A 27,518-nucleotide genomic window follows, 5' to 3' on the forward strand; every position below is an offset into this window, starting at 1 on the left:
TGGCACCAAGGCAGAAGCGACTCTCATCGCTGAAGACGACACGTCTCCATTTGTCCCTCCATTCACGCCTGTCGCGACACCACTGGAGGCGGGCTGCACGATGTTGGGGCGTGAGCGGAAGATGGCCTAACGGTGTGCGGGACCATAGCCCAGCTTCATGGAGACGGTTGCGAATGGTCCTCGCCGATACCCCAGGAGCAACAGTGTCCCTAATTTGCTGGGAAGTGGCGGTGCGGTCCCCTACGGCACTGCGTAGGATCCTATGGTCTTGGCGTGCATCCGTGCGTCGCTGCGGTCCGGTCCCAGGTCGATGGGCACGTGCACCTTCCGCCGACCACTGGCGACAACATCGATGTACTGTGGAGACCTCACGCCCCACGTGTTGAGCAATTCGGCGGTACGTCCACCCGGCCTCCCGCATGCCCACTATACGCCCTCGCTCAAAGTCCGTCAACTGCACATACGGTTCACGTCCACGCTGTCACGGCATGCTACCAGTGTTAAAGACTGCGATGGAGCTCCGTATGCCACGGCAAACTGGCTGACACTGACGGCGGCGGTGCACAAATGCTGCGCAGCTAGCGCCATTCGACGGCCAACACCGCGGTTCCTGGTGTGTCCGCTGTGCCATGCGTGTGATCATTGCTTGTACAGCCCTCTCGCAGTGTCCGGAGCAAGTATGGTGGGTCTGACACACCGGTGTCAATGTGTTCTTTTTTCCATTTCCAGGAGTGTATTTATGTACAGCATAGATGCTTATATCTCAAAATAAAAACAAATTAGAAGCTTGATTTTTCTGGAAGGCTTTTACATTATTATGTTTAAAGAAGACTTTTCAAGAGATGGTGCTGTCATAAATTACAATCAAAAAATTTTTTTAACAGTGATTATCAAAAATATGTGTAATTAACTCATACTTTGTCTTTAACAGTCTTTAATTTTCGAATTTAAGTCATAAGGGTAATATACTTTCTAGTTGTGTATATTTTAAGACAGTATATAAAATTTCAGCCCCCTGTCTTTAATAGTTTCTAACTAATGTCTACCTGAAAATAAAAAAGTGAACTTCTAGGAAATTCAGTGCTTGTTTCTCTACCTACCCTGCATAACACTAATGCATCCCAGGTACATATTCATCTTGTTACTGGTGCTGTACCACCTCCCATTTGTTTTTCAGATGTCTTCTTCTTATTCCTGCTTCACTGGTGGTTACCAGTGTGGATGTGGAATGGTACATTAGCTTATTTGTTTAGTTGTAAATATTTGTCATGTATTGTTGTTTTTCTGACATGTTCCACATCCTGGAGGACCTCCTCACTATGGATCAATTGGAATGAAAGTAAATCTAATCTAATCAACACTGAATTCTCTGCTTTGAAGAGTCTCCTGTGGTCAATGGCAGTTGAAGTTCTTTTCATATTTAGTCCATCAGGCTTTCCCGTAAATTCCATAACCCTAAATTGTTTGACTGCAACATCACTGAAACATAGCAGAACATCCAGCACAGTTAGTTTCAAAGTATTTCATGTCTGCGGACACTTTCAAACTCCTCTAATTTTGGGGCTTAGTTTGGTACAATTTCCTCAAAGTGAGTTTTTTCTTGTTCAGAAAACTACACATAATTTTTTATTACCAAAATTTAAAAAAATGACTTTTGGCACTTATTCATGTACTAGTCCCCTTAAGAATGGAAAGTTTTACACAAAATACATTAAGTTATCACTTTTTGCAGTACGGTGGCAATCCAGTGTCATGTGCAGTCGCCAATGCAGTGATGGATGTTCTGGAGCGGGAGAACTTGCGCGAGCACGCAACCAGGGTGGGGAACCACCTGCTGAACCTGATGCGGCAGCTGGCCAACAAGCATCATATCATTGGGGACGTGCGTGGCATCGGCCTCTTTGTGGGAGTCGAGCTGGTCAGGGACCGCGAGACCAGGGAACCAGCCACAGCCGAGGCACAGCATGTTATATCCAGGTCAGGAACCCATAAGAAACTCTCTTTTATCATTGTGGGCACTATTTGGGACCTGTATCCATTTTACTGTACAATGCAAGACTGATACTGGGCCTTCTTCTTTCCTCTGTGCAGTGCTTTCTCCATGTAGTGTCTCAACTATTAATCTGTGTTACATGATTGAATGTGATGAGCATTTTTATGTGTTTTATCATGTTTGCACTCCTGTGGGTGATAATGTAAAAGAAGGGTAGGGAAAGGGTTAAAGTCTATCCTGAGTAGAGGCAAGCTCTTAAACATATTATTTATGTTGCATAGAGAAACTAAAACAGAGATTGTGTTGATGTGAAAATAACCAGTGACATGTGTCAAACTTTATTTCATTACACCCTGAGCACTTCTGAATACTTCTTGCTCATATTCTCATAGTTTACATCACATATCTTTCATGCAGATATTGCACACTTTGGTTAAGGTTTGAATGTAACTTTGTACACTGCTTATTTTCTATGTGAATCACAGGCTTTACCACGTGTACCTATACGTGAAAGAAATTCCATTTATTTATTCCATTCCTTATCTATTTGCCTAGCTGTGGTGTTCCTGTCACTAAAGGCCCTTCCCAACAATCTCTGCTCCCAGAACTTCTTTGTTCTTTAATTTCTTCTTTTACTTTGGTCTCCTTTCCTTCTTGTAATTTTTTCTGGAATTTTGTGAAATTCATAATATGTTCCCTGTAGCCCATTTCATTGAGAATCATCTCTCACACGATTTAAGCTCTTTTGCTGCTTTATGAGCTTTTTTAGGTACTCTGTAGTCACTGATAGTCCTACAACATATTTTGGCCACTTTATTGCAACCAGTAAGTCTCCCCTAACCCGTGATTCTGGGTGACTTTTCTTGCAATTCTCCCCATTTCCTAAACCTCATCAGTCCTTTTCCTTCATCCTTCTTCTTGCCCCTTCAACCCTTCTGCCAGAAGAAGGAACTGCTGGCTCCAAAAGCTTGCACATTATGTTACCTTTTATGTGTTCTCTCAAAATGCCACTGATGTGTCAGAATGTAATCATTCATTCGCAACTTGTGTTCCATAAATCCCATCATGAGGCAGAGCCTTCAAAATGTGGAACAAGTCCATTAACCAGGCAGAAGCAGACACTACAGGCTGATTCTATAGAGTATATTGGCAACAATTTACAATTAATGGTAATTTTGGGAATTATTTAGCAGAAAATAAGTTGAAACTTCCTGGAAGAGTAAAACTGTGTGCCAAACAGAGATTCAAACTTGGGACCTCCACCTTTCACGAGTAAGTGCTCTACCATCTGAGCTACCTAAGCACAACTCATGACCTGTCCTCACAGCTTTACTTCTGCTAGTACCTCGTCTCTTACCTTACACACTTCACAGAAGCTCCCTTGTGAAACTTGGAGAACTAGCATTCCTGGAAGAAAGGATATTGCAAAGACATAGCTTTGCCACAGCCTGGGGGATGTTTCCAGAATGAAATTTTCATTCTACAGAGGAGTGTGCACTGATATGAAACTTCCTGGAGGATTAAAACTGTGTACCAGACTGAGACTCAAACTTCGCACCTTTGCCTTTTGCAGGCAAGTGTTCAACAAGCTCCAGTCTCAGTCCGGCACACAGTTTTAATCTGCCAGGAAGTTACATACCCGTGCACACTCTCCTGCAGAGTGAAAATTTCATCCTGAAAACATCCCCCAGGCTGTGGCAAAGCTATGTCTCTGCAATATCCTTTCTTCCAGGAGTGCTAGTTCTGCAAGTTTTTCAGGAGAGCTTCTGTGAAGTTTGGAAGGTAGGAGATGAGGTACTGGCAGAATTGAAGCTGTGAGGATGGGTCATGAGTCATGCTTGGGTAGCTCAGATGGTAGAGCACTTGCCTGCGAAAGGCAAAGGTCCCGAGTTCGAGTCTAGCTCTGGTGTACAGTTTTAATCTGCCAGGAAGTTTCATATCAGAGCACACTCTGCTGCAAAGTGAAAATTTCATTCTAGAAAATAAGTTACTTTGGGGGAAAATACACTGTCCTTTCCCTTACACTATTAAAATTCTAATTTTATCTAGCTGTTCAATCTAAGCATACGTAACTACCCAGGCCACAGTCAGCTGTCCATATAATGCTAAAGTAGGTACTCTGTAGTCACTGATAGTCCTACAACATATTTTGGTCACTTATTATGAATGCTGGTCTTACCCAGCATTTAATCTCCATGCCCAAGTATTCTGTTAATTATGGAAGGAGTACTCAGTTATTTTGGCTTTGAATATCTGGGCATTTCCAGTTGCCTGCATGATGTCTACTGCCAATCTGTTAAAGATTTTTGCTCCAGAATACAGATTATGCTACCAAACCCTACACAGGATGTGATAGTGTGGGGTGTCCATGATTAAAGTTCCAGTTTCAGAATGTTATAGAAGGAGCACCACTGCTCAGAATGCCATCATATTTGGACAGCATATTATTGATGCCTGTAAGTGTCTTGATGTAAATGGGGTCGGTTGCAAATGACAGGTGAATCACACATTATACCATTTGTACTGTTTAATGTGCATGATTGCACAAGTTTGGCAGTCAATAGTTGTGACACTGTTAGTTGGGTAAGAACATCCATCGTGGCTAGGTGGTACCACACTGGATGGGAAAAACTGGTTTTTAACTGTTATGAGGCCAAAAACAGAATAAAAATCAACAATGACATCTGTTTTTAATTGTTGTGTGACTAAAAAGTACACAAAATCTAAATGATATTGATTTTTAATTTTCCTGAGGCCAAAACCCACATAAGAAGCAAAATGATGCCAGTTTCTAATTGTCATGAGACTAGTGCATGACATGTTCAACATCCCGTCACCGGTTTCTGCCACAAGTTGAAATCAAGAAACAGTATGTTCCACAACAGATCGATGTGTCTTAGGGGTCCTGTTCAGAATTCGTCGCACAATGCATGCCTTCAATTCAGTGACATTCACAGTAGGAGCACTGAACAAAACATCTTTCAGATAACCTCAAAGCCAGAAGGCACACAAATTAAGGTCAAATGGTGTGGATGGCCAGACTGTATAGAAAACATAGCTGATAATTCTAGCATTTTCAAAATGACTGTGTAGCTGCCACTTCACTGACTGTCAAATGTGCAGATGAAAGCCATTTTGCATAAAAATGATCCTATCAACACATACATGCTGTTGAAGAATTGGAATGATGTTGATGCACAAGACTGTCGTAGCACTTACCAGTGATGGTACAGGTAACAGGACCCCCAGGACCTTCCTCCTTAAAAAAATACAGCCCTACAATAAATGATGGCATCTACCTCCACCACACACTCAGCTTTGCAGAATGAAGTGGTACCTGTCGATGTGTGTGTGGATTTTCCATTGCCCATGTTCTGCAATTCTGCATATTGACGCATCCTTGAAGATAGAAATGGGCTTCATCTGTCCACAGAATATCTCATGCCCATTCATTGTCCACTTCAATGTGAGCAAGAAATTCTCTAGTGAACATTTGGCTTGCTGGTAGGTCAGCAGGAAGCAACTCCTGAAAATGGGTGATTTTGTATGGACAGCAACGGAGGGTGTTTTGTAAGATTTTATGCGCTTTGCTAACAGGCATGTCCAATGTTCAAGCAATTCCCTATGCACTGCATGTTTGCATACTGCCACTCTGTCCTACTGCAATACTGTGGCAATATCTTTGACAGATGTAAGAACAACTGCTTTTCTTGCTCTGCAACGCTGTGCTTCAAATACCTTTTTTCTTGCCTTTGAAAGACTGTAATGCCTGCAGGGCTACTGGCACACAGCCACTATTCTTGAACAAGAGTTTTACCAGCAGCATGTGAACTTTCATGGAGACAGTAATATTAGGCAACTCGGACATAAACTGAGGAACAGCTATGTGTTGTGCATTTGTTGGTGTTCACATTTTGACACTTACAGCACCACCTATTGGTCACATTTTTGTTATTTTTTTTATTCCATTATGTTTCCCTCTGTGAAAATAATGCTGTTGTTGTTGTTGTGGTCTTCAGTCAAAAGACTGATTTCTTGCAGCTTTCCATTCTGCTCTATCCTGTGCAAGCCTCTTTGACTCTGAATAACTATTGCAACTTACATCCTTTTGAACCTGCTTACTATAATCAAAGCTTGGAACCCCTCTACAATTTTTAATCTACACACATACCTCAGACGCTAAATTTGTGATCCCTTGATGTCTCAGAATCAACCAATCCCTTATTCTAGTCAGGTTGTGGTGCAAATTCTGTTTTTTACTGTTCTATTCAGTACCTCTGCATTAGTTACGTGATCTATCCATCTAATCTCCAGCATTCTTCTGTAGCATCACATTTCAAATACTTATATTCTCTTCCTGGTTAAACTGTTCATCATCCCATGCATGGCTACACTCCATACAAATACTTCCAGGAAAGAGTTCCCAAGACTTAACTCTATATTCAGTGTTAACAAATTTCAAATTTCTTTTCTACAGAAATGCTGTTATTGCCATTGCCAGTTTACATTTTATATCCTCTCTACTTTGGCCACTCTCAGTTGTTTTGTTGCCCAAATAACAAAACTCATCTACCACTTTCAGTGTCTTGTTTCCTAATCTAGTTCCCTCAGCATCATCTGACTTAATTCAACTACATTCAATTACCCTCATTTTGCTTTGGCTAATGCCCATCTTACATCCTACTTTCAAGACACTGTCCATTCTTTCAGCTGCTCTTCCAAGTCCTTTGTTGTCTCTGACAAAATTACAATGTTGTTGGCAAACCTCAGTTTTATTTCTTTTTCCTAAATTTTAATTCCTGCTATAAACTTTTCTTTTGTTTCCTTTACTGTTTGCTCAATGTACAGATTGAATAACATTGGTGGTAGTGTAGAACCCTGTTTGACTCTCTTCCCAACCACTGCTTTCCTTTCATGCACCTCACCCCTTAAAGCTTCTGTACAAGTTGTAAACAGCCTTTTGCTTCTTGTTTTCACACCTGCTACCTTCAGAATTTCAGAGTATTCCAGGGTTTGCCTTTCCTTAGCCTATCGTCTAAGAGAAGTTGTAGGGTGAGTAGTGCCTCATATGGTCCTACATTTCTCCACGATTCAGACTGATCTTCCCTGAGGTCAGCATCTGCCAGCTTTTCCATTCTTCTGCAAAGAATTCATATTAGTGTTTTGTAACCATGACTTATTAGACTGATAGGTCAGTAATATTCACACCTGTCAGCATTCTTTCTGAAGTCTGAGGGTATTTTGTCTGTCTTAATGTATTTTGAGTTCTGTGACAGTTGGCTCTCCCAAGCCTGTCAGTAGTCCTGATGGAATGTCATCTACTCATGGAGCCTTGTTTCACGTTAGGTCTTTCAGTGCACTGTCAAATTCATCTTACAGTATCATATCTTCTATGTCATCTTCATCTGTGTCCTCTTCCATTTCTATATCATTGCCTTTGAGTTCATCTCTCTTGTATAGACCCTCTATATATTCGTTCCACTTTTCAGCTTTCTTTTCTTTGTTAGGATCAGTTTTCCATCTCAGCTCTTGATACTCATGCAGCTGCTTCTCTTTTCTCCAAAGGCCTCTTTAATTTTACTGTAGCAGTATCAATCTTTCCATTAGTGAAATACACTTCTAAATCCTCACATTTGTCCTCCAGCCATTCCTGCATAGCCATTTTGCACTTTCTGTCAACCTCATTTTTTTTATGCTTCTGTTTCCTTTAACCTACTTTAATTGCTGCATTTTTATATTTTCTTCTTTCATCAATTAAATTCAACATCTCCTGTGTTATCCAAGGATTACTACTGGGCCTTGTATTTTTATCTATTTGATCCTCTGATCCCTTCACTATTTCATCTCTCAAAGCTACCCATTCATCTGCTACTATATTCCTTTCCTCTGTTCTTGTCAATCATTGCTTAATGCTTCCTCTGACACTTTAAACAACATCTGGTTCTTTCAACTTGTCCAGGTCCCTTCTCCTTAATTTCCTACATTTTTGCAATTTCTTCAGTTTTAATCTACAGTTTGTAACCAATAAATTGCAGTCAGAGTGCACATATGACCTTGGAAATGCCTTACAACTTAAAATCAGGTTCTGAAATCTCAATAATGAATCCGAAACTTTCCAGTGTGCATTCTGTGGACAAGAGCACATATGAAAAATCTACGTACAAATGAGGACTGCCATAATTATAATACTAGAACTCGTAAGAATTAGTATGTAGAAAGGGTAAGGACAACACAAACCCAAAAGCATGTAAGTTATTTTGGAATAAAACTCTACAATGCTCTGCCAGTGTACATGAAGGCAATAATAGATGAAGTAAAATTTAAGACTGAACTTAAAAATTACCTTTTAAGCAAAACTTTCTATGACGTAGATGAGTACTTTGATTGTGTGTAAATTTATTGCCAAAAATTTTAATTTGTATGTCTAAACTTGTACTTTTAAAAAATGCCTTGAAAGTGATATTCCATTATTATGTCTGTAGTACTTGTACTAGTATGATAACTTTGTTGTGACAATTCCTACATCACGTAAATGATTTACAGGAAGATAATAAAATGAAATGAAATCAAATGAAATCAACAGGCTGACCATTTATCTGGTTAAACTTATCTTGGTCTATAGAGAAGTTATCTATCAGTGAGCTGCTATCCTTTACCACCCGAGTAGGAAAATCAATAACGGGTGTCAAATTGAAAGAACCGAGTAATACTTCAAGGTCATTTTTCCTATTACCCTCTTTCAGAGAATCTACATTGAAGTCCCCACAAATAATAATTTGCTTCCCCCTGTCTGACAGATACCACAACAAGGAGTCCAAATTTTTCAGAAATAGATGAAAATTTCCCGATGGGGACCTATATACAGTTACAATTATAAATGTGCCTTTATTTAATTTAAGCTCACAGGCACATGCTTCTATATGTTTCTCTACACAAAACTTTTTTGTTTCTATACTTTTTGCACAATGATAACTTTTGACATATATGGCAACTCCTCCTTTCTCCATATTTTCTCTAATTACATGTGCAGAGAGCTTATATCCACTTACATTTACCTTATCCATATCAGTAACAATGTGATGCTCAGACAGGCATAGTATATCTATTTCATCCTCAGCTTCTAAATCTTCTAAACAAACCAGAAGCTCATCTATTTTATTCTTTAAACTCCCAATATTTTGATGAAATATACTTACATTATTTTTATTTATACTTTTATGAGAACCTTTCCTTATTCTAACATTTGGAGTACTCTCCTGTCTCTCCATATACTTGTGCCCGTCTTTATTAAATTTCCATTCCCCACAGTCTGATTTAAGTAAATGCATTACACCCCTTTGCTCTTCTTTTGAAACCACCATTTGTCTGTTTTCAGTATAAGTGAGTGCAGCGGAGAGTCAATGAGTGCATGTTCTCATTCTGTAGTCACATGAGTGTGTCTCCATGCCATTCTAGCAGAGAATTTAGGGCCTCAGCACTCTTATAGGGATCACATATTCTGAAGGCAATGACATTATGATCCCTCCAGCAGTTTTTAATTTACAGCCTCCAGCTTGTTTCTTTTTTAATCCATCTTATAACACCATCCTATCCCACTTACTTCCAACGCTTTCTGTAGAAGTTTTTATGGATTTTTTTCTGAAAGAATAGCTAATTGCACAGGAGCTTGGGAAAAAGCTGTAGATATCAAAGAAAACTCATTTAATATCTTTCTTCACAATATAAAAACTGTTGTGTCTAGACAAGACAGCCTAGACACAATGAGAGGAAGCCGAAAGGCACGCGCTAAGCTAAAGCAGGATGGCGTGAGGTCTGAAACAGGATACGTAATGAATGCTATAAAGAAAAGTACGTAGCTGCTGGAATACTTAACTTTAATCCATCCTTGTGGTACATCTGGAGATTGTGGCGATACAAGTGAGACTCTTTAGATACATGCAATGTTAGTAATGACGCCTTGCTAGGTCGTAGCCATTGACTTAGCTGAAGGCTATTCTAACTATCTGCTCGGCCAAGGAGCGAGGCTTCGTCCGTGTAGTCGCTAGCTAAGTCGTCCGTACAACTGGGGCTGGTGCTATCCCGTATCTCGAGACCTGCCTTGTGGTGGCGCTCGGTCTGCGATCCCTGACAGTGGCGACACGCGGGTCCGACATGTACTAATGGACCACGGCCGATTTAAAGCTACCACCTAGCAAGTGTGGTGTCTGGCGGTGACACCACAAAAACCCCCATAAATAAAAAGGAGTAATTTATAATATCAATATTGTAAGTGGAAAGTCAAATGGAATATCAGCAGTTGTGCTATACTTATCACATCAGTGGAAATCACTGAAATGAGCAAGCTAATATCATACTACGTAGACATAGTAAAAGGAAAAGGGGAGTAGTTGCATACATATACAATTTTTTTAGTGACAGGCAATGCTATGTGATAAATGTTGGTATTGGAAAGCTCTTTATGTACAAGAGTGGATCCAAAAATGTGCAGACTAGTGATGCTGACGGTTTACAACCTACCTGTAGGAAATACATTGAGCTTTAGCAAGATGCCAGAGACAATAGAAATAATATAATGCAGAAGGATCTGCCCTCAGGCCTGAACCTGGGACCCAAGTATGCCTCATGTCCTGCCCTCACAGCCTTACTTCTGTTATTACTTCATCTCATACCTTCCAGACTTAACAGTTCTCCTGCACACTCCTGGAAGGAGAGGCTACTTCCTGTAATTGAAATTCATAGTGAAAAAGTCGCTGGCAGTACATCAGGATAATGGCACTGGTACACAGAGTCAGCATCCAAACTGGTCCCACACATGCACAGATCAATGAATCTTTCTGGCCAGGGAAGTACCTCAGTATCATGCAAGCAATTCATAGAGACTCATGTTGTACATTGGTGAATGTTGCCCTGTTGAAAAATAGTACCAGATACTGACATATGAGAGGAAGCACACGAAGAGGAAGGATGTCCGTGATGTACAATTGTTCTATCATTGTTCCCTAAATCACTACCAGTGGTGACCTGAAGTCATACCCAAAGGATGATACTAAGACTAAAATAACTCTGACTCTCCAAAGCATTGGAAGAATGGTACCTCTCCCCAGGTTACCACTGTACTTGCCAACAATGGTCATTTGATATAAAGCAGAACTGCAATTCAGCACTAAACGGTGGCATGCAACAGCAGTCCATACTTCTTGGTCATGGCACCACTCAAAAAACAGCTGCTTGCTTTGCGGTGTTAATGGCAGCCTATGCACGGGATGGTAATTCTCTGGTCTAACTGCTGCTAGTCTCTGACCCATGGTACAGTATGGCACAGAATGTTGCAAGGCGTCCTTTACTCTTCCTTGGATAGCAGTTGCAGATGTGAAGGGGTTACAAAATGCGTGGAGTGAAATACAGTGATCCCACCTTGCATAGGTGAAATGTGGTCAACCAGAACGTCAGTGATGCCTATGCCTGACCTCCCGTTCCCATGCAGTACAACATCAGGCCATTGTCTCACCCAAATGCCCTACAAACTTGGATATTGCCTGACTCTACCAAATGGCGAAATGGAGTCCCACTCAAACTCTGTCAGGTGTTGATAACACTGTCTCACATGAGAATGCAGCATCTCTGTGTCACTTAGTGATCACTCAACATCTATTGATTTTGTTGTACCTTATATACCCTACCAAGACTGGTAACAACACTAATCATGAATAACACTAATACACTCTGATGGCCACAGTGCCTGTCACAGAGAACTGCAACTCTAATTATTTACTTGTTTTATTTATTTTTTGGGAGTGGCTACTTCCATTACCAACTGGATAACATTGCTATATTTGTTGAGGAAGGATCCGTGTTTGATCGCTGGTACCTCCTCAAGTTTTTTATAAGGTAGGGAGGTCTGGAACAAGGTCCACTCAGCTGCATGGGGCCAAACGAGGAGCTGTGAATAAAGAAACAGCAATATCACAGGATTCCTCTACTAGCAATAACAGTTAGAGAGATTGGCAACATACTTATTGCGTGTCTCACAGTCACAGATCACACTTTGTACTGCCCTGTAGGCATCAGTTGGCCATTTGGAACAGGCTTAAGACCTAATCTATAAGTGATGTGTTACACTGATGTAAGGTTGAATGTTAACAGCTACAGAGGAATATCCCTGCTACAAGTGATCTACAAAATTCCTTCACCATGTTTACTGAAAAGAACACTGGAACAATTAGAACACAAAACTGGTGAATACGAGGCAGGCTTCTGCTGTTGTCATTCATGCAGAGAACAAATATTTAATCTAAAACATTTCTAAAATAAATGTGATCAGATATGCTCCAATCATTTGCACCTTCATAGATTAGAAGAAGGCATATGATTTCTTTGACCAACAGATTTTGTTTGGACACTGCCTGACACAACATCAAAAGTTAACTTAATGAATGAAATCTATGATCCCGTCATGATCAACACTGCAGCATGCACAGGCAAAGGATTATTATCTCCACAATTGTTCAACCTAGTCCTGGACAGAGTAATGAGACAATGGGAAAAAGAACTGAAAATCCAAGGACATTGGAAACCAATGTGGCTAGGGCAATCTTAAGATGATGATCTAGTCATACTTTAAGGTATAGAAGTAACAGCTACCAAACAAAGAGAAATACTAAAAGAATACACACAAAATTTGGCCTGCAAATCTCTGTCTAGGAGTCTGAATTTTCTGCTTAAAATTAAATATACAAAAATATGCACAAAATATGACAAGATAAACAAAAGTCTAAGTGAAACCTTCGAATCTACAAGAGGAGAGAGCTCACTGAAGACTTGAGTACAAAAAATGTAGTGAGCATATGGAAAGACACAGGACATATGTAATAAGAACTGCATATCCATTCACACAAAGATCAGACCCTATAACAAAATATACAATAACAAAGGCTGAAACGTTGTATGCAAATGAGACACTAATGCTCTACACAAAAAGCAGCATGCAGCACATTCTTGGACCAAAGCTGGTAGAAGAGGGATACATATTTCACTCTAGAAAAACTACAGTGAATGTGCCAAACTGGGCAGTAGATGACAGAAAATGAAGGTTAAACTTCTGTGAGCACATTAGCAGGCTGCCACCAACAAGAATCACTGGCAAAATTCTGACACATACAAGGGATCAAGTCAACACATTAAGCCAAACTCAGCCTAGAAAAACCACAAATTGGGCCAATAGAAGCTGAAGACAGAAACATAAACAGAGAGAGGATATACAAGTGGAATGTTATTTCAGCAAATGAAGTCCTAAAGAAACTAGGGTCAAAGTGGTCTATAAATAGAAAGAGATTTCATGGAGCAGAAAAAGCAGAACCCTCGTACATCAGAAGGAATGCTCAGTGAGGCAATTTATCTATTGCTGGACTAGTATTGGGTGCACATGCCCTTCATCAGTGGTATCCTATGGATACTGGTTTTTTAGCACATGTCAAAGACAATTGTCAAAAAAATTCACATAATTATGCAATTATGTGACAGTTTTAAACTGCATATAAACATACATGTGGGGCATGCGAAGAATGACTGTTTAAATGTCCCTGTGCAAATTGTAATCAATGTTGTCCTCACAATCTCTAAGGGAGCAATACATATGGGTGTTTTGTGTATTCCTAGATTCATCAATCAAGGCTTGTTCCTGAAAATTTGTAAGTAAGCTTTCTCAGGATCTTCATGGCCTACACACACACACACACACACACACACACACACACACACACTGGCCATTCTTTGGGCTACGCCAGTGTTTATAGCACAATATTAAAATATTGTGCTGCCTTAACAGGGCTACTGTTGGTATGCCTTTGAAAACAGTCAATCCAAAATCAACAGACTTAAGTACATAGTAGTGACACTCATCTATAAAAACAAAGATAATGATAATATAATAACAGTAATAATAATAATAATAAGAAGAAGAAGAAGTAGAAGAAGAAGGAGCACGAGGATGTAAAGAGCAACTGATAATAGATGCAGAGGTGACATATCAAACTAAAACTAAACAACACTACGCATACATTGATTACCAAAAAGCTTTTGATAGTGTACCCCACTCATGGTTACTACAAATATTGGAAATATACAAAGTAGATCCTAAATTGATACAGTTCCTAAACATAGTAATGAAAAATTGGAAAACCACACTTAATATCCAAACAAATTCAAATAATATCACATCATAGCCAATACAGATTAAGCGTGGAATATACCGAGGATACTCGTTAAGTCCTTTCTGGTTCTGCCTTGCTCTGAACCCACTATCCAACATGCTAAATAATACAAATTATGGATACAATATTACTGGAACACACCCACACAAAATCACACATTTGCTATACATGGATGATCTAAAACTACTGGCAGCAACAAATCAACAACTCAACCAATTACTAAAGATAACAGAAGTATTCAGCAATGATATAAATATGGCTTTTGGAACAGACAAATGTAAGAAAAATAGCATAGTCAAGGGAAAACACACTAAACAAGAAGATTATATATTGGATAACCACAGCTACTGCATAGAAGCGATGGAAAAAACAGATGCCTATAAATATCTAGGATACGGCCAAAAAATAGGAATAGACAATACAAATATTAAAGAAGAACTAAAAGACAAATATAGACAAAGACTAACAAAAATACTGAAAACAGAATTGACAGCAAGAAACAAGACAAAAGCTATAAATACTTATGCTATACCAATATTGTCCTACTCATTTGGAGTAGTGAAATGGAGCAACACAGGCCTATAAGCACTCAATACACTTACACGATCACAATGCCACAAATACAGAATACATCACATACATTCAGCAACAGAAAGATTCACATTAAGCAGAAAGGAAGGAGGAAGGGGATTTATCAATATAAAAAACCTATATTATGGATAAGTAGACAATTTAAGAAAATTCTCTATAGAACGAGCAGAAACTAGCAAAATACACAAAGCAATCACTCATATAAATACATCGGCTACACCATTGCAATTTCATAACCACTTCTACAACCCTTTAGATCACATAACATCAACATATACGAAGAAAATAAATTGGAAAAAGAAAACACTATATGGTAAGCACCCGTATCATCTAACACAGCCACACATCGATTAAGACGCATCCAACACATGGCTAAGAAAAGGCAATATATACAGTGAGACAGAAGGATTCATGATTGCAATACAGGATCAAACAATAAACACCAGATATTACAGCAAGCATATTATTAAAGATCCCAATACCACAACAGATAAATGCAGACTTTGCAAACAACAAATAGAAACAGTAGATCACATCACAAGCGGATATACAATACTAGCAAATACAGATTACCCCAGAAGACATGACAATGTAGCAAAAATAATATATCAACAGCTTGCCTTACAACATAAACTTATAAAACAACACGTTCCCACATACAAGTATGCACCACAAAATGTACTGGAGAATGATGAATACAAATTATACTGGAACAGAACCATTATAACAGATAAAACAACACCACATAACAAACCTGACATCATACTCACCAATAAAAAGAAGAAATTAACACAACTAATCGAAATATCCATACCCAATACAACAAATATACAAAAGAATGCAGGAGAAAAAATTGAAAAATACATCAAACTGGCTGAGGAAGTCAAGGACATGTGGCATCAGGATCAAGTTGACATTATACCAATTATACTATCAACTACAGGAGTCATACCACACAATATCCACCAATACATCAATGCAATACAGCTACATCCAAACTTATATATACAACTACAGAAATCCGTAATTATTGATACATGTTCAATTACCCGAAAGTTCCTAAAAGCAATATAACATATACCGTACAGTTAAAAGGAAGTCACACTTGATCAAGGTCCGCATCACTTTCCATTTTTGACCAGACATAACGTCTGAGAAAAGAAAGAAATAATAATAATAATAATATTTACTCTTCCTCTGATCATTTTATACAATGATTTAGTCTTAGAGTTGTAACCATGAACCCTCTGACAATTGTAACTTCTCGAAAACTTGTCAGTTGTAACCATGAACCCTCTGACAATTGTAACTTCTCGAAAACTTGTCATGCAAGGCCTAAGTGGAATACGAAAGACACTGCTGGCCCAAAAAATACACTCCTGGAAATGGAAAAAAGAACACATTGACACCGGTGTGTCAGACCCACCATACTTGCTCCGGACACTGCGAGAGGGCTGTACAAGCAATGATCACACGCACGGCACAGCGGACACACCAGGAACCGCGGTGTTGGCCGTCGAATGGCGCTAGCTGCGCACCATTTGTGCACCGCCGCCGTCAGTGTTAGCCAGTTTGCCGTGGCATACGGAGCTCCATCGCAGTCTTTAACACTGGTAGCATGCCGCGACAGTGTGGATGTGAACCGTATGTGCAGTTGACGGACTTTGAGTGAGGGCGTATAGTGGGCATGCGGGAGGCCGGGTGGACGTACCGCCGAATTGCTCAACACGTAGGGCGTGAGGTCTCCACAGTACATCGATGTTGTCGCCAGTGGTCGGCGGAAGGTGCACGTGCCCGTCGACCTGGGACCGGACCGCAGCGATGCACGGATGCACGCCAAGACCGTAGGATCCTACGCAGTGCCGTAGGGAACCGCACCGCCACTTCTCAGCAAATTAGGGACACTGTTGCTCCTGGGGTATCGGCGAGGACCATTCGCAACCGTCTCCATGAAGCTGGGCTACGGTCCCGCACACCGTTAGGCCGTCTTCCGCTCACGCCCCAACATCGTGCAGCCCACCTCCAGTGGTGTCGCGACAGGCGTGAATGGACGGACGAATGGAGACGTGTCGTCTTCAGCGATGAGAGTCGCTTCTGCCTTGGTGCCAATGATGGTCGTATGCGTGTTTGGCGCCGTGCAGTTGAGCGCCACAATCAGGACTGCATACGACCGAGGCACACAGGGCCAACACCCGGCATCATGGTGTGGGGAGCGATCTCCTACACTGGCCGTACACCACTGGTGATCGTCGAGGGGACACTAAATAGTGCACGGTACATCCAAACTGTCATCGAACCCATCGTTCTACCATTCCTAGACCGGCAAGGGAACTTGCTGTTCCAACAGGACAATGCACGTCCGCATGTATCCCGTGCCACCCAACGTGCTCTAGAAGGTGTAAGTCAACTACCCTGGCCAGCAAGATCTCCGGATCTGTCCCCCATTGAGCATGTTTGGGACTGGATGAAGCGTCGTCTCACGCGGTCTGCACGTCCAGCACGAACGCTGGTCCAACTGAGGCGCCAGGTGGAAATGGCATGGCAAGCCGTTCCACAGGACTACATCCAGCATCTCTACGATCGTCTCCATGGGAGAATAGCAGCCTGCATTGCTGCGAAAGGTGGATATACACTGTACTAGTGCCGACATTGTGCATGCTCTGTTGCCTGTGTCTATGTGCCTGTAGTTCTGTCAGTGTGATCATGTGATGTATCTGACCCCAGGAATGTGTCAATAAAGTTTCCCCTTCCTGGGACAATGAATTCACGGTGTTCTTATTTCAATTTCCAGGAGTGTACTTAGCATGGTAAATAACAAATTATCTTGTACAGCAATTAGGAACATATATCTCAAAACTCAAAACCAGATCAGGGAAACGTATGAGGCTGACCAAGCCTGAAATGTGTCAGACTTGCTTGAAACCTGAAGGGGACACTAAGGTGAGCTGTGTACCAAATCTAGGTGGCTTGACTTTGCTGTATCAGAATGTACAAGGACCTGGCTACAAAATGTATGAGGTAGAAGTAATTTTAAACTGTAATCTTAAGGAGGTTTCTGTGCTGTGTATCTGTGAGCACTGGCTTCAGGACACTCAGATTTGTGCAGCAAATATACCAGACTCTGATTTAATAAGTAGCTTTTGCAGGAAAACTTATAAGTGTGGAGGTGTATGCATCTATGTTAGCAGTAATGTTAAATCTAAGGAGGTAAAACTTAGCAAGGTGAAGTGCACAGAAAAAGATTTTGAAAGTTGTATTTGTGAACTTACAGACTGTCAAACTATCATTTCTTCCATCTATAAGTCCCCATCAGGTGACTTTACCCAATTCTTATATTATATAGATATAGATGATCTTTTAAATGAATTGAGAGGCTGGTCAAAATGCACAATAGTTCTTGGTGACTTTAACATTAATTTTAACAAAAGTAATAAGAACAATGTACAATTATTAAATTTGTTTAACACATACAACATGCAGCCTATGATGCTGGAAATTACCAGATATGGGGATGGGTCTGAAACAACACTTGATCAGATATTTACCAACAAACAAAGCTGTGAGTACAAAGTTGAAATAACAGAGTCAGGCTTTTCTGACCATATGGCTTTTAAAATTGATGATAAAGAATGAGAACAATAAGAAATGCACAGTCACTGAAAAATATGTACAAAGAAGACTTATGAATGCAAACAACATAAGGGTATGTAATAGTATGCTAAAAATGGTGCAGTGGGGCTTAGAAAAAACTGATGATGCAGACAAAATGTATGACAGTTTTCTCACTGATTATAACTATTGCTACGATGTAGCATTCCTGTTAAAAAGAATTAAAGTAAGTGAGAAGACAAACACATAGGTAACACAAGGGATAAAAAAATCAGCAACCACCCTTAGAAACCTAATCAAACATGCTAAAATAAATACAACAATAAAACCATACTATAGGAAATATAGAAGGGTCTATAGGAAAGTTTTACAGGCAGCAAAAAGGCTAAGCAATGATTCATACATTAATAAGGGAAGCAATAAATCAAAATCGATCTGGAAGGTTATAAACAATAGCATGGGAAAAAGTAAAACCAAGACCCATAATTTCAAAATTAAAAGTGAGGGCAAAGTGATAGAAGATGCTCAACAGGTAGCCAATATATTCAATGGACATTATGTGAACATAGCACCAAACCTAATTAAAAGTCTGTGCAATTCAAACAACAAAAACATAAAAGTACCAACTTGTGAAAAGACAATGTTTCTGTACCCAGTAACAGAATGTGAAGTTACAAATGCTATTAATAAACTAAAAAATAAAATGTCTTATGGTATTGAAAGAATTCCAGACAAGGAAATCAAACATACTTCTACCAGTATAGATACTCAGCTAACTGACATTATTATTACTTCCTTCAGGACAGGGGTGTTCCCATCAAAACAAAAACTCTCCATGATAAAGCCAGTTCACAAAAAGGATAGTGCAGCTGACATAAATAATTATAGGCCAGTGTCATTATTGTCAGGTTTCTCTAAAGTAATTGAAGGAGTAATGTATGAAAGGCTTGCTGACTTCCTGAATAAAAATAAAATACTGGCTAATGCTCAAAATGGGTTTAGAAAGTACAGATCCACAGAAACGGCAGTCTTCCAATACATGAAAATGTTTCTAAATGCCTTGGACTAGAACAAATTAAGCTGTGGGATGTTCTTAGATTTATCTAAAGCATTTGATTTAATCAGCCACAACTTATTGCTTATGAAGCTAGAATTTTATGGGTTCTGAGGACCTGCCTTCAAATGGTTCAAGTCTTATCTCTCTGATGGACAACAGAAAGTACAAATATGTCATGACAGCAAAGAGTATCTTTCAGATTTCTATAAAACTAGCTATGGAGTGCCCCAGGGGTCCATGTTAGGCCCTCTGTTGTTCTTGGTGTACATAAATAATCTGCCAAATCATCTGACAGTTGCAGAAATGGTGATGTTCTCTGATGACACTAGCATTTTTATAAAAGGATACGCTTAGGATAATCTACAGCAGAGTGTCTCTATGACAATAAATGAGACAGGAAAATGGTTTAGCGATAATGCTTTGATCATAAATAAGTAGAAAAAGGTATTGATGAATTTCAGTAATATTAAAAGTAAAGCTACAAGAAGAGTAAAAGCTGAATTGGGGAACTATGTTATTGCACAGCTCCATACACAAAATTCCTCAGTATATGGGTGGATGAGCACTTAATATGGGAAAAGCATTTAGAAGTTTTGAGTAAAAAATTAAGTAAATGCTGCTATGTGATAAGAATGCTTCGGGAATATTGCAACACTGAATCATTGCTGTGTGCCTATTATGTTTATATGAACAGTTTGCTTAGATATGGTTTCATCTTCTCGGGAAATACAGGTATGCCGAAACAAGCTTTCAAACTTCATAAAAGGGCTATTAGAATAATGAAAGGGGTTCCCTGCAGAGTGTCATGCAGGGAAATATTTAAAGAATTTAAAATAATGACTCTTCCTAGCTTATACATCTATGAATGTGTATGCTTTCTGAAAACTCACCAGAAATTTTCAACATTAAATAAGCAGGTTCATAACCATGAAACAAGGAACAGGGATGATTTTCACAGAGACACCCACAAAGGAGCATTCTACCAAAAAAGTGTAAACTACCAGCTTGGAATGCTTTATAGTGCATTGCCTTGTACAATAAAGAAAATTAAAGAATTTCATAAATTCAAGGTAGATCTTCAATAATTTTTACTAGCACTTATTTTTTATAACATTGAAGAATATCTGAATATGGAAAAGTAATATTATTTATATGTACTGATATAAAATATTTGTATTTGTTATACAAGTTTTTGAAACAAATTAAATATAAGAAACTATATTGTAATTGACTACATCCATACAATGTATATTGTTAATGGATGAATAAAGAGATTGTGTGCAACTTTGATGTTGCTTTGCAGATAATTCACAGGCATACCCATGCTTCTACTGTTGAAAATGACCTCATTCATGACTAGAAACCTGTAACAAAATTTTCTGACAGCATCTGGTTTCAGTACTTTTAAGGTTTCTGGTAGTCTGTTGCAATAATTTTGCCGCAGTTGACCTGTGTTAAACATGCATCAAGAACATGAGACTCTCCCTTTGATTATATTTCCACAAGGGGGACTTTTTTTATCGAAGTCTTCTTTTCTTCTCATATTGGCTGTATCCTACCTTCACCTAATATTCATTACATCCTACTGTCTCAAGCTCCCACAAGTTAGCAGAATTGTATAGGGATAATGAACTTAACCACCATGAAGTTGCCTTTACAAGCAGAGTACCATCAATACCAATATCATTGCCTTCAAACCTGCTAACCATATAATCATCTGTAATGCTGAAATATATATTTTTCTTATAACCAACAGCACTGAATCTACTCTGTCCACAAAATGCTGAAGTTCAATTATAACAATGTTCACAAAACATAAATATGATCAATGGGATGGCATTGAAAGCTCTATTAGACTGCTTGTAAATTAGGCAGTTGTACACAGAAAAGTTGCAATGTCAGGAAACAGTAGCAAAATGCAGGAAAACCTTGGTGCATAGATTGACTGTTGGCCCTCAGCATAAATAAATGTTTTGCATTGAGTACAAATAAGCAGAAAGACTCATTACTGTTCTGTTGCATTGAATACAATAGGCAGCAAGACTAATTACTGTTGAATCATAGTACTGGTGATAAATCACTGGAAACAGCAACAGTTGTAAGATAACTAGGAGTGACTTTGTTAAATGACCTTAAGTTGAGTGACCACATAAAATTAGTTGTAGGATAAGCAGATACAAGACAGATTTATTGATATGGTCCTAAGGAAATGAAACTAGCCACAAAAGAAGTGGCTTAACAACATTTGTTTGACTGAATCTTGCATATAGCTCATGAGTCTGGAACAGTTAGCTGATAGGATTAATACAAGCATGACAGAGATGTTCACCAAACTCCAGTGGCAGGTGGCATTGCACATAAGAGAAATGATTACTATTAAAACTCTAGGTCATCAGTCTTCTGACTGGTTTGAAGTGACCCACCACAATTCCTCTCCTATGCCAACCTCTTCATCTCAGAGTAGCACTTGCAACCTTCATCTTCAGTTATTTGCTGGATGTATTCCAATCTCTGTCTTTCTCTACAGTTTTTGCCCTCTACAGCTCCCTCTAGAACCATGGAAGTGATTCCCTGATGCCTTAACAGATGTCCTATCATCCTGTTCTTTCTCCTTGTCAGTGCCTTCCACATATTCCTCTCTTCTCCAATTTTGCACAGAACCTCCTCACTCCTTACCTTATCAGTCCACCTAATTCTGGTAGGGGTCATAAGTTCACACTGACATTTCAAAAAATCATAGTTTGGAAACTATTAGAGACAGAGCATCATGGTTTGTTGTAAAACATTTACCAGCCCTCAAAGTTTTTTTCTATTATGTCAATATTTCAATGTGTGGTCTACTTATCACTCACAGAACATCAAGGTGATATTTGAGCTCTGCCCATGAATGGGTCATTGTTGCAGCATCAATATTTCTGATTGTTTCACTGATTCATGCAGAAATGGTAGCAATGTCATTGACTGGTATTTTTTACAGTGATCCTTAACATAACTTCACAAAAAGAAGTCTAATGGTGTGACATCAGGAGACTGTGGGGGGGCATGCAATGGGATCATCATAATACATCCACTTCTCAGGAAATGTCTCATTAAGCACATCCCACATCTTCATACTCCAATCTAAGGGTGCACCATCCTGCTGGAGAATGATGGACAGATGCAGCTTTTCAGTCTGTGGGAGCAGGAACTGTTCGAACATGTCCATATAAACATATCCCATTATGGCTTTCTCTGCAAAGAAAAATTGGTCCATCACCCTATTGTGCATTAAGCCACATCAAACATTAAGGTTTGTGCTATCATTGATTTTTTCACTTGTGTTGTCTGGATTATCAGAGCCTTAAATCCTACTATTGCGGCAATCCACAAGACCAAAAGTGTGGAATGTCATTGTGAAGCCAGCATGGACATCAGACTGCAATGCTTGGACATTTGCACTTTGACGACAAAATACGTAACACTTAATGGACAACTGGTCTCGGTTTCTTCAGTTCACGTGATGCATGACAACTGACTTTGGGGCTTGTGTTGAAATACAGCTTGCACTCTGCAACACATGCTCAAGGCACAGGGGCATCCACTTCAAGGAAGGTCTTGGACACTGCCTGTCTTTTTAAAGTTTTTGAACCATCTCATTATGCCCATTTTTACCATTGCTGCCCTCCCATATTGTCGTTGATAACTCTGCAGTACTGGGGTCATATATTTGGATTCTGCATACCAGATGACATATTACACCTTCTGCTGGTATGTCACTATTTTTATACATTCAGAGACAAATTTACAACAAAAGACAAAGGGAAAAACTTGGAGAGCCGTTAAACATTTAACAACAAACTACGGATGTCTGTCTCTAATGGTTTCCAAGTTTGATTTTTTGAAATTATAGTGTGACTTTGTGGACACCCTGTATGCTACATATATCTCATAAAACGAACACAACAGTGAAGTCAAAGCTTACTGTCAGTGGTTCCTCCCACACAACATCCACAAATGGAACAAAAAAGGGGGAAAATGATAGTGTTAATACACGTACACTCTGCCACACACTGCAAGATGGCTTCTGAAGTATGGGTGTGCATATAAAATACCTCCAAGATCTGTTTTCTCCTAATATCTTTGTCTGAAGATTATTACTTCTTGAAACTGATCTACTTTCATGCAGTCTCTCTGTTGGAAAAAATAATTATTTTGTAATTTTGATAGAGTAAACACATATGATACAAATACATTGTTCTGTTGCAGTTTTTTTTGTGACTTTACATGCTACACATACAGTAACATCATGTTTACAGATTAACCCACATTAACTGTCCACAGAACTCAAGAAGCTACTGTTCTCAACTTGTATATCATTGTGGACTAAATATCTCAGTTACGCTCTCAGATAAAATATTGGAAATTCTCCTAATCCTTTGTTCATTTCTGCTGCACTAACAATCTCTTCTCACCCAAGAAACGCAGCATCTCCTCCATTATTATATTAAACTTTTCTGTAATTGTTCTGTTGTGACTCAGTAATTTCACATCGTTAGATTTCCCGTGATCAAACCATACTTTTGTAATATTGCAGATTTAAAAACTCATCCCACCAGTCTAACAACCACACCTTTTTTTGCACCCCTTGACATCAGTGCAGTTGGTTATAAAGAAATACAAGGCAGCAGTCACATTGTTTGCCAGCTGTGTTGCTATTACTGTCCTGGCTTCTGCTTTTGCCTGTCTGCCAACAAGACTGTCAACCAGAATACATGGCTACTGGCAAACAGTGCCTGACTTAGAAATAACACCTACAGTTACTGAGCAGTCTGTCCAGCAGATATTTATTAGCTGTTAGGCAAGCAGAGGTACATAGCTTTCCCCAGATGCTAATCCCTTTTTAAGTTACTTAGACAGTACATTTAAAACAACAGTTTGAAGACGAATATTTAAAAGTTATGGTAATTTCTTCCCTTTTATTCCATCTCTTATATTCTCAGTATACTGTATTAAAACAAGTGTTTCTTTGTATCTTTCATTCACATGTTCTCACCCAATTCATTTTTATTTTGGCTTACTTTTTAATTTGCCTTAAAAAAAAATTCTTATGTACTTAATATTTACTGTAGTATCCCTTCAGATCCCAATGTTGATATTCCACTTCTCCTTATCCTTTGTTACAGCTCCTGGAGACTTGCACATAAATACTGAAAAACTCAAGCATAAGAATTGCATTTTGGCATCCAAATGCTCCCCTACATTAAAGTTATTTTTTTTTGTTTGTTTGTGTGTGTGTGTAAAATCTTTAAGTACATGTATGCAGTATCAACCACCATTCATGATTTGAGTAGATACCTGACCTAATTTTTGAATCCAGAATGAGATTTTCACTCTGCAGTGGAGTGTGCACTGATATGAAACTTCCTGGCAGATTAAAACTGTGTGCTGGACCAAGACTTGAACTTGGGACCTTTGCCAGCGCACACTCCCCTGCAGAGTGAAAATCTCATTCTGGAAACGTCCCCAAGGCTGTGGCTAAGCCATGTCTCCACAATATCCTTTCTTTCAGGAGTGCTAGTTCTGCAAGGTTCGCAGAAGAGCTTCTGTATAGTTTGGAAGGTAGGAGATGAGGTACTGGCAGAAGTAAAGCTGTGAGGACGGGGCGTGAGTCATGCTTGGGTAGCTCAGTTGGTAGAGCACTTGCCCTCGAAAGGCAGTTGTAGTTTTTGAATGTTGTTTCCATACTAAAATTTACATTATCATTTATAATTTGCAATGGTATCATGAAAGACAACTACTCACTGAGCAGTAGATAAGCACATAAATAGGAAGTCAAATAGAGTAATTCAGTTTTCAAACCCTTGTCCTTCTTTATATTACACATACAGCATATATCTTCACATCCTGATACTCTTCTTTACATAACTTTAACAACATACAATCATGCTGTTCTCCATACCTTCTTTTTCAGTACTGTTATTCTATTTTTTGGTGTCTCATTTTATTGTTTTCTTACTTGCCTTTTATTTTTTTAATCTTAATTCTCCCCCCTTCCTGCTTTAGTCCCTCCCCCACCCCCTCCCTAATCAATCTTCGTTTCCTTCTAGTTTGTAACTCTACTATTAATTTTATTTCTCTTCGTCTTAATCCATCTATACTTCTCACTCCAACTTCATCATTTCTGGACAGAAGTGCTTCTCAATGTACTCATCCTACATATTCCTCCTTTCTCCTCAAGGAAGGAACTACTAGTTCTGAAAGCTAGGTTACCTACTTGTACTTTTAGAGGCAGTACAAAGATTTTTGCCTCCTGCAGGTACGTATGGCCAGCCAGCTTTATTCGTATAATATTTTTGTTCCATCTGCAGTTTTCCATTGCCATATTAATTAATTACCCGTTAAGCACTAACTTCATATGAGTACAGAAAAACACATTCCTGAACATGTGCCATTTACAGCTATTTATTTAATAACAAAACTGATACTTTATTATCTCTAATGGGAAATTAAGACTTTACTAACAGCAATGTGAATCAAACAGATTCAGTTTCTGTCCTTGATTAATGAGAACAGTCATCAATCAATTCTGACTGGGGAGAAATCGCGTATGGGGTTCCTCAAGGCTCACTCTTAGGTCCACTACTGTTACTCACATATGTAAATGATCTACTGTCTAATGTACAACAAGCAGAATTCATTCTTCTTACAGATGACACTGGTACGGTATTCACTTCCAGTATACATGCAGAAATGGAAGAAATAGTAAACAAAGTTCACAGAAGTATCATTGATTGTTTTTCTGCGAATGGACTTACCCTGAATTTCACAAAGACACATCATATTCAGTTCTGCACCTCTAGGGGTACTGCACTAGTAATAAGTGTAACACATGGTGATGAAATAATACATAGGGTGGAAGCTTCAAAATTCTTAGGTGTCCATATTGATAAGAATTTAAATTGGAAAAAAAACACATGTTGGAACTCCTGTCTCCTGTACATCAAATCAAATGATTTGAAAATTGTACATAATGAGATGAATAAATCACAACCCATAAAAGAATTTAGTTCAGCCACATTTGCACTTAGAATCATTGCAAATTTTGGGGAGAGAGAAATCAGTAAGTTCATATATTTTTCTTATTTTCATTCAGTAATGTCATGTGGAATAATGTTCTGGGGTAACTCATCTTTAAGAAAGTGCTCACCTGCAACAATCTTGTAGACATCTGTTTAAGGAGTTGGGCATTCTGACTGCTGCTTCACAGTATACTTATTCCCTCATGAAGTTTGTTGTAAATAATCCACTACAGTTCAAAAGGAACAATGAGGTACATAATTACAACACTAGAAGAAAAATTGTCATTCATTACTCAACATAAAGGTTGTCTTTAGCACAGAAAGGGTGCACCACACTGCACCAAAAATTTTTGACCACTTATCCAGTGCTATAAAATGTCTAATAGACAGCAAGGTAAAATTTAAAAATAAATTGAAAAGTTTCTCCATGACAACTCCTTCTATCCCACAGAAAATCTGCTATATTTGTAACGTGTAAAAGGTTGTGGGCAGGAATTGCTAACTCAATCTTCATTTCGGGGGAGGTGATGATTAGAGTGAAAATATATGTACAAATTAATTTGCAATATGAATGTAAAATAACTCGTTCCACATCATGGCGATTTACTGTGCAATATGATCATGGAGCATGAAAGTAACTTAATAACTGAAATTTGTAACTTCAATTTATCTCCCTATTATCTCATGTACCAAATGTACCAGTCTATTTCTAATGCTCAATTATTTTTAAATAGGCTGAAAGAAGAATGTGTGCTCCTAAGTGCAGATGGCCCAGACAGAAATGTGTTGAAGTTCAAGCCGCCAATGGTCTTCAGCCAGAAAAATGCTGATCATGTGGCCAGAATACTGGATGAAGTTCTGAGTGAACTGAACGATGATGAAGATGTAAGTGTTACTGTGTTGTTACTTTAAATTACAATTTTAATGGCTCAGTTTTGATATATGTTACTTAAATATGTAGAAATGTCAACAGCTTTCTACTCTGCATTATCATAATTTGC

General features: G+C 39.0%; 1 protein-coding gene across 1 annotated transcript in view; it reads left to right on the forward strand.

The window, feature by feature from the left end:
• LOC126419566 (5-phosphohydroxy-L-lysine phospho-lyase-like) overlaps positions 1 to 27,518 on the forward strand; it is a 133,458-nt gene that overhangs the window by 105,259 nt on the left and 681 nt on the right. The window contains exons 7-8 of the mRNA XM_050086757.1: positions 1,733 to 1,977; positions 27,252 to 27,402. Coding sequence (XP_049942714.1) covers positions 1,733 to 1,977; positions 27,252 to 27,402 — 396 coding nt within the window. The remainder of the gene's footprint in view (positions 1 to 1,732; positions 1,978 to 27,251; positions 27,403 to 27,518) is intronic.

Source organism: Schistocerca serialis, chromosome 1, assembly GCF_023864345.2.
Source record: "Schistocerca serialis cubense isolate TAMUIC-IGC-003099 chromosome 1, iqSchSeri2.2, whole genome shotgun sequence".
Lineage (NCBI taxonomy): Eukaryota > Metazoa > Arthropoda > Insecta > Orthoptera > Acrididae > Schistocerca > Schistocerca serialis.